The sequence below is a fragment of the Xiphophorus maculatus genome, chromosome 18 (genome assembly GCF_002775205.1).
Source record: "Xiphophorus maculatus strain JP 163 A chromosome 18, X_maculatus-5.0-male, whole genome shotgun sequence".
In the NCBI taxonomy this organism is placed as follows: Eukaryota; Metazoa; Chordata; class Actinopteri; order Cyprinodontiformes; family Poeciliidae; genus Xiphophorus; species Xiphophorus maculatus.
This window is the reverse complement of record NC_036460.1, coordinates 13045579-13053759: the sequence shown is the minus strand read 5'-3', so window position 1 is coordinate 13053759 and position 8181 is coordinate 13045579. Positions and strand designations below refer to the sequence as shown.

The 8181-nt window shown below is 39.9% G+C and overlaps 1 protein-coding gene across 1 annotated transcript; it reads right to left on the bottom strand.

Moving 5' to 3' along the window:
• Window positions 1-1253: 1253 nt before the first annotated feature.
• Window positions 1254-7802, bottom strand: tp53i13 (tumor protein p53 inducible protein 13). Its single transcript, XM_023351053.1, has 9 exons — window positions 7320-7802; window positions 7126-7203; window positions 6836-6871; window positions 6478-6536; window positions 5340-5418; window positions 3258-3386; window positions 2970-3161; window positions 1958-2849; window positions 1254-1881 (listed from the first exon to the last, which is right to left on the bottom strand). Exons 1-9 carry the CDS (start codon window positions 7434-7436, stop codon window positions 1775-1777), a joined length of 1689 nt encoding a protein of 562 aa, XP_023206821.1. The 5' UTR covers window positions 7437-7802; the 3' UTR covers window positions 1254-1774.
• Between the last annotated feature and the right edge of the window lie 379 nt (window positions 7803-8181).

Here is an 8181-nt window from a genome sequence, read left to right as displayed (position 1 = left end):
ATCAGTGCCCATGTTTTAGACTAGAGCCATATATATATATAAATATATATATATATATATAAATACAAAAATAAACATATATTTTCATGCTATTTTCTATTAAGCTCCATGTTAGGGTTATGTTTGTGCGATATTTATGTCTATTTGTTGGCCTAAAGGGCTTCGGACTGCAACGTCTGCTCTCCAAATCTTCAGTCAGCTCGACCCAACATTTGAAGTGCCGTTTGGTTACCCTCCTGTGTGATCAGACTGGAGATATTAATAATCCAGCTAGAATCCACAAAAAGAGGAGGAGGAAACGCAGGCTGATCTCAGTGTGAGTTGCACTATTTTCAAACACCAGCTGGTTGAAGTTGGATCTACGTACTGCACTCTCCCAAAGGTCTTGGCAGGATTAGTTTTGTCTGAAGCGCACTTTGGCCAAACACTACAGTCATCTCAACAGGACGGGTCTAAAATGCACGTGGCCCGGTCCTTCCTACATTTGGTAGACACTACTTAGGGTGCCTCTAGTTTGAATGTTAAATGCTTCCTTTCGCTCATGTCACTGAACTTTATACGCTACATTTTGTTCAGATTTGGGGGTGTTGATTTCTAATTTTAGAGACACCCACAGGTTATCAGTTGGACCAATCCTTGCACAGGAGACATTACAGCTGCAGGTTTTTGTTCTTAAACACGGTCGTGTGCTGTGGTCTGCACTGTTTTCATCCTTGACTTTTCTTTAAATTGCACCATGAATTCAGAGATGGGAGAGCTTTGTGTTGACAGAAGGCATTAACTGTATAAAGTAGAGAAAACGGTGACTTGTGGAGAGAAAAGGTCAATCATAATGGAAACTCATAAGCTGTACATTTGTAATAAAACAATTTAATTGCCATTCCTAATGTGTGAATGTTCTTTATAAGTGAAATTGTAGTTTCCCAGCCCAATTAAAAATCTATTGCAAGACATAAGTTCTGTTCACAGATTATCTCTATCCAGTCTGACAGCCAATGAGTAACTTTGGAAAGAAGAATGAGCAAAGCTCACAAGGACACATCCTTGTGATTAAAAATTTCTGAGTATGAATACTTGCCCCACTTCTCTTAATTTCCTTTGCAGAAAAATGTTAATAACCATGTCTCATTCCTTCCAAAACATGTTAATGTGCTACTTTGGTTTGGTGTAATCCCAAAACATCCCAATAAACTAACCAAGCTTTGTTTCTTAAGGCAACACAATTTGAAAAAGCTCCAGGGGCGTGAAGACCATTGCGAGGCATTGTACAAAAGACTTTGGAATCTTTAATATTTGCAAGGACATTCTATGGCTATTAACACAACCACCGTACCCATTCACATGTAGGTGAAATACATTTTTACCACATCCTATATAGAACAAAATAGCCGTAAACATTAAAACACACTACAAAAGTGTTGCTTATAACAGCAACATACATTTCAAAGCTTTACAGGTCAAATAAGTAATTAAACTACATGTAGAAAAAAACTCCCACTGGCCACACTTTTTTTTTTTAAAGTTCCTAAAAATTATGTTTAAATGATTTACTGCCCAATCATCAAAAACAATGATGCCGTTGACCAAGTTTAATATCAGAGATCTATTCAGGATCAAGTCTTTGGCCCACAGCACCTACACCGTAGAACCAGGAAGAAATAGGAGACAAGTCCAATTTAAAGCATCTTCTGCTTGGCTAGGCACATTCTTCACTTCATCTGAATGAAGTTTGCATTATTATTATTTTTTTATTTAGTTGAAGCCCAGCCTCGTACTATGGATTTTCATCAGAGCTAGAGGAGCTCGGCAGGAGAACGCACTCCTTCCTTCGGCCTCTTTTCGGCCTCTTCTTTGCAATTCTCAGCCTCCTGCGTATCACATCTAGAACACAAGCACAACACAGTGAGCACTCGTTCCCAGCAACACGGAGATCACATCCCCGTGCGGTCCTACCTACCCGCCACGCTGTCGTAGTCCTGATACGGGTCGCGCCAGTACAGGCTGGGTGTGGTCCGCCAGTGGCGGTACAGGCGGGTGTGAAGAATAGACAACGTGAGAAGAACCAGCAGGAAGCCCAGCGCCGCTGCGGCCCAGACTGCTTCATCCGTCCTGGGGGTCCTCTGCAGTCTGACGTTCACCACGGTGCCCCGGCTCGTCGCTGCGGACGGTTTAGTGCAGTCGCAGTGTTCGCCTGCTTTGCAGTCAGAACACTCGTTGTTGTTTGATTGCTTGGTTTCCAACTGGGATTTCTGCTGCCGATGCTCCGACTGGGACTTCAAAGCGGAACTGGACTTTGTGGGAAGGGGCTTGACGGTGGGCTGTCGATTATGCTTGGCCTCCCTTTCTTTGACATCAACCACTTCTTCATCCTTCGTCCTGCCCTGTACCATGAGGCTCTCACCAGGGTTTCTCTCCTTTATGCCGTCTCTGACGGGGTCTGTACCTTCATGTTGAGATGGATCGGTCTGAAGCAGACTCTCAGAGTTGTGTAACACCAGATGAGGGGTGAGCGATGATGTAAAAGTCTGATGTTGCTTCAGGGTCTCGGACTCAGAAGTCTGGAAAGAAGGATCCAGGGGACGCGTTTGTCCTGGATGTGAGTCTGATTCTGGTCCAAGCGAGCTGCTGTGATTCTGGACATCGACTGTTCTTTGGGGAATTTTTTTGTTGATCTGACTGGAGTCACTTGTCATTTTATCAGCTTTCTTTGCAATTGCAGCTCGAATTTCCCTATTTTTCCTTCCCTCTTTAATTTGTCTTAAGGAATCCTTCTTTATACCAGGTGCTGCCCCATTGATTCCTCTCAGCAAAGAAGAAATGGTCTGCTCACAACATTGCCTCACAGAAACCTATGGATTTAAAATAATTACTTAGTGTTGTACCAAACACTAAAGTTCCTATTTTTGATCATTTTACTCATGATGCCACATGTAAATCAACAGAAAATCAATTTCACCAGTTCTTCTAACCTTATTTTCTGCTGATGGCCCCAAATGCTGCAGGGCTGCTGACCTGGTCAACAGGAGGTTGTACTTCCTGGTTTGAGTTCTCTTGTCAACTTTACCTCTGGTGGCTTGTGTTGCCTGCAGCCAATCACAGACCTCTGAAGAGGCCACGGTGGTCAGCTCCAACGTGCGACCCCAGGAGACCAAGGCTATTGGCTAAAGATGACAAACAAATTACATTACAAACCATCCATCAGATTATTAGAACATTAACTCCAGTTCTAAACTGAAGGGAAAGAAACAGTGGTTTACCATGTCTCTGCTGAGTTGTGGGTGTGGAGTGATGATGTGACCCGGCAGACAGGAGCGAGCCAATACAGAAAGGAGGCGACGCTCACTGAGCTCCACACAGGGATGGTAGAGCAAAACAGTGGCACCATGCTGGAAAAAAAAAAAAGACGTCAGACCAAATGGTGAAACCCTTTGTAACCTAAATTAGAAAAGCAAAACATCTCTGTAAGACTTCAGAGATGATTTGTCTAAAAGTACCTGCAGGTCAGCTGCTCTGACCTCTGAGGTTAAAAAGAAAATGTGATCCCAGATTGTATGAAAGCCATCACACTAGTCACACTTAAGGTTTCAAATCATCACACAAATTTTAAAATGCAACAATTACCTGAGTAAGTACAAAAAGCAGATTTTATTTTATCATTTTATTTATTAGTGGAAAAAATCACAACCAACCTGAGGCTACATGGAAACAGTAAGTATGAGTTTGTTGGAAAACTAAAATCTTCAGATTGGTGAAAGTTACTGTTATGCTTTATCTATCCATTTCAGCAGGTGATCGTGAATTTGCCAGGATAATTTCCAAGTTGCTCAGTGTCTTTGAAATCACAGGTGCGTACTATCTATGGTGCTGCAGTATGCGGACAGTCAAAATCCAAACGTTTCTCTGGCCCTGGTGGATTGGAGTTTGACCTCTGTGCTTTAAAGGGTAGGTCTGTACCTCTGTTGTTCTGCAGGCGTCCCAAAGGCTTTAAAATGCCTTTGTATTCCTTTCCAAACTGATGATGTCAATGACCTTGAGTCTAATCTGTTCTTGTTCTTTAGATCTTTGATTTTTTAAAATATTCTTCAGATGACGTTTTGATTTAGGATGTATTTTAGTCTACATGTTGTCAGAGAAGTTCTCTTTCATGGGATTTCTTGATTATGTGTCTGACTGAACTCTGCTTTCCAAAAATGTGGTCAATTACAGGTAGATTTTTAAAAATAGATTTTCTATTTATGTGGGTTATGTGTATGTGACATTGAAGTTAGTTTAGGTCTGAAACATTTAAGTGATCTGAAACAGTTAAAAGGTAAAGTGCTCAAGTACTTTGTTCACAGCGCACTTTTGTAATTTGAAGAGTTCTATATTTACTGTCAATGAACCACTCAGAAACAGGTTGTTTCATGTGACTAAATTTCACATTTTTTTTTATCTTAACTTTGTTGCCTGTTGCAAGAAATAAGTGGATTTGGAAGACATTCCACTTGTGCCATGAGCACCTTTTAACAATGATGGCGCTGAGAGTTGGGGAAAAAAACAGCCTGACCTGCTAGTATGCTAATTAGTATGATTACAGTGACATCTGTTGAGTCATAGAATACAAAAACCTCCTGGAAGAGCTGAATTTACTTGACAGCACAGGCCGATGATTTTACGTTACTTCTTTCCTGTTAGCTGAAGTGGTTTGTAAATATTGCATTCCTACTTCTTAAATCCGTGGTTTTCAAGGATTTAACAAGAAGCCGTAAACAGAGTGCAGCTGGGTAGAAGGTAATACTTGGATCTTAATCATCATGGCAACAGCACACTGGCTGAATCCCATTTCCAGTTCTCTTGGGACAAAGTCCCAAAGGGTCTGAAGGTGCAGGTTGTACCTTCAGATCTGGATGTGTTAAATCATGTTTCCACTCCTGTGATATCAAAGCCTGGATTACGACCGATACTAGCAAGATATCACTATGGTATTATTTTCTATTTCACATTACATTATGAGGTGATCATTGCTGAGGTGTAAATGACAAAAGTAAAATTAATAAACATATGGTTTTTTTTCTGCTTTTATTCCAAACATTGAATTTTTTTGGCAAATCCTTCAAAGTACACCCTGCAAATTTGTGGACATTTAGCATAAAATATGACAATAAAGCAACATTTTCCTGCCACCGCCACTCTGTTTACATCTAAATATATGACAGAAAGCTAAAATTGAATGCAGATCTTGGTTTAGAGTTTATTTTATGGAACTGGAGTCAAACCACTTGGCAGTAAGTTCCTGCGAGGAGAGGGATGAGCAACAGACAGAAAAGCTGAATTTAAAAATGTTGGATTTTGACACTTACATGCAAATTATTTAGCCACCGCTGAGGAGGACAATACAAGTACTCTCCACTCTCTGCCATTACTGGCCTGAATGCCCCACTAAAAAGAAAAAGAGGTTACATTCATTTTATTTCTCGCATATATGTTTTTTTACAACAGTACTGCATTTCCTAGATGTTTGCATAAATTGAGTTATTACTCATTTTGTCACACTACGACCACAACGTTCTGATATTTTTAAGATTTTATGTGACAGATGACTAAAAAGAAGTGAATTAGTGTGCAATGAAAGAGGAATGATACATGGTTTTCAATTTCTTTTCTGCTCATAAAATCTTAAAATGTGGCATGCATTTTTATTCAGCTCCATTAAATCAGACCTTAGCAGAATTGCCATTTGCACATCTATAGACTGGCAGCTTTTGTTATTCTTCCTTAAAAAAAAAAGAAAGAAAGCTCAAATTCAGGTAAAATTGGATGGAGAGCTTCAATTTTCAAGTCTTGCCTAAGATTATCCATTCAATTTGGGTCCAGACTTTGGCTGTGCCATTTTATCACATGAACATGCTTTCATCTAAACAACTCCATTGTTGCTAATCTGTATGCTTCGGCTTATTGTGAGTCTTTTACGTCTCTTACAGGGTTTTCTCAAGGATCATCCTGTATTTAGCTGCATCCATTTCCCAGTGAATTCTGAGCAGCTTTCTTGTCCCAGTTGAAGAAATAATTGATGGTTTGTTTAGGGTGAAATGCATCATCAGGTTTCAACCACATTTATAGGCCGGATTGTTCAATTTTAGTCTTATCTGACCGAAGCATCTTCTACAGCATATTTACTGTGGATTTCTTCTAGCTTTTTTTCCCCAGCTAATCCTCTATAAAGTGCTAGATTTGTGCCTCCTCTGACTAATATTTGTAATGGCCATCAAGTCTTCCACCTAATATGTTGATTTCAAGTTTCCAACTAAACAGAGTTGAGTGCAAACGCAGGCCACACTTTTCATATGTTTATTAGGAAAATATATTTTTTAACTATGTGTGAAATTCCTTCCAATTCACCATTATGTGCTACTTTGTAAATCAAATAAAATGCATCAAAATTTGTTACTGTAGCATGGAAAAAAAAGTTAATACTTTAGTAAAGTAGTGAACACCTACCTGTTGGGAATGGAGTGGTTGTAGGAGATCAGGTAATCCATGCATATTTGCCTTGCTGGCTATGATGTAAGCGAAAATCAAAACATATTAGATTTTAAAAACTTTATGATTAGTATGAGAAAAATCCAAAGATGTCTGCTGGTAACAGTTTTTAGTTTAATTTACTGAAAAGGGAGGCTTAACCCAGCTTCTGTAGCTAAGTGGATGCTTAATGTTTGCCTCACACTTTAACTTTCCCCCTGTATGCCTCCATTGTTACTGTTTCAGATTAAGCCAGGGGATGTTCACATTAAAAAAAAAAGGATAACAATTCAATAAAGACAGCAAAAGGAAAGTGTTTGGTAAAGTGTTTCCTCACCTCGGGGTCACACACGGTGTCAATACTTGGAAGTCTCTGTAGATAGGAATAAGAATGACCCCATTAAACTGCTGATAGAGCAACCTGAGCAACATCAAAGCTGACAAATGCTCAGGACTTCGGTCTGAAACGTGTCTATATGTGAAGTATGTAGATTTAGGGGATGATGTAGTGTGAGTAGTTGTCTTCACTTCCTGAAATTTGTTGTCTAACACACCCTACCTCACTGGGTCAAAGAGATAACGAGTAATGTAGATGAAGTCAGGGACGTCTATTGTATCCATGGTTACCTGAGTAGACTCTGGCCGGGAACGGACTGAACATCCCCAATAAACAGCATCTGTAGGCAGGTCTCTGTCCAAATACAGCTGAAACACACGCAGAGAGTAAATGTAGTTACAGGGCTTCAATGACTGAATATAGCTCCTGCAGAGCAACAAACAAACACTGAATCGGTGATACAGCTATAATAACACAGCGTTACCTTTCCGTTGTCACATCCTGGTCCCAGAGACTCGGAAGCACTGCACCGACCCAAGGCGAGCCACAGCGCCGCCAGCAGAGTCGCTGCCAGCGGCAGGGAGCCTGCTTGGCTCGGCATGGTGAGGTCCAGTCAATCATTCAAGTTGGTATAAACCCCGCATTCAGCTTCCCCATAGCTTCCCCGTAGTGCTTTAACAAGAGACAGTTGGCAAAAACAACCTTCGACCTTTCGTTATTCCCAAAACACTAAACAGAGATCCATAACAAAAGGCGTCTGTTAGGCGTATTATGGTCGGTTGAACAAAAGGTGTAACTATTGAGTCTTAGCTTGTCTGAAGTCTTGTCAGTTGCGTTTCCTTTCCAGAGCAACATTAACAAGAGACAAAGTAAATAATATACACAAAAGCAGGTAAGTGTAAACACTTCCATAAGCAGTTCACACGGGCAACATATTACAGTTAAGACAGCAAGGTCGCTGAAAGCTGCCATTTCCGTCTGCATTTCAAAGTAAAAGCGTTATTCGCCTATACACAAAAGCTTTAGACGAGTGGAATAAGAATGTTTGTTTAGCCCAGTTTATTGGCGCTTTTCATATAGTGAAATAGAAAACTGTTTTACAAACGTGACAAAAACAAAAGGCAAGATTAGTCAGTTTATAAAGCAAAACTCATAAACAAGGCAATTAAAGCATTTTACAGGAAAGTATGAGCAATACTAAATCAAATTAACTATATTGGGCTAAAAGTTACATTAAAAGATGATAATATTGAAAAGATACAGCCAATATGGATTAAAAGATAAACTAATAAAATAATCTTGTATCTTTGTAGGAATGATGGAGACAAGAGTATAAATTTTGAACT

What these genes read in the sequence shown, in the direction of transcription:
- tp53i13 (XM_023351053.1), bottom strand. Translation starts at nt 7,436, where the DNA reads ATGCCGAGCCAAGCAGGCTCCCTGCCGCTGGCAGCGACTCTGCTGGCG. An exon ending in ACACCGTGTGTGACCCCGAG is followed by an intron (nt 6,537 to 6,835) that starts GTGAGGAAACAC and finishes CTTACATCATAG; the next exon opens with CCAGCAAGGCAAATATGCAT. An exon ending in GGCCATCAGCAGAAAATAAG is followed by an intron (nt 2,850 to 2,969) that starts GTTAGAAGAACT and finishes TTAAATCCATAG; the next exon opens with GTTTCTGTGAGGCAATGTTG.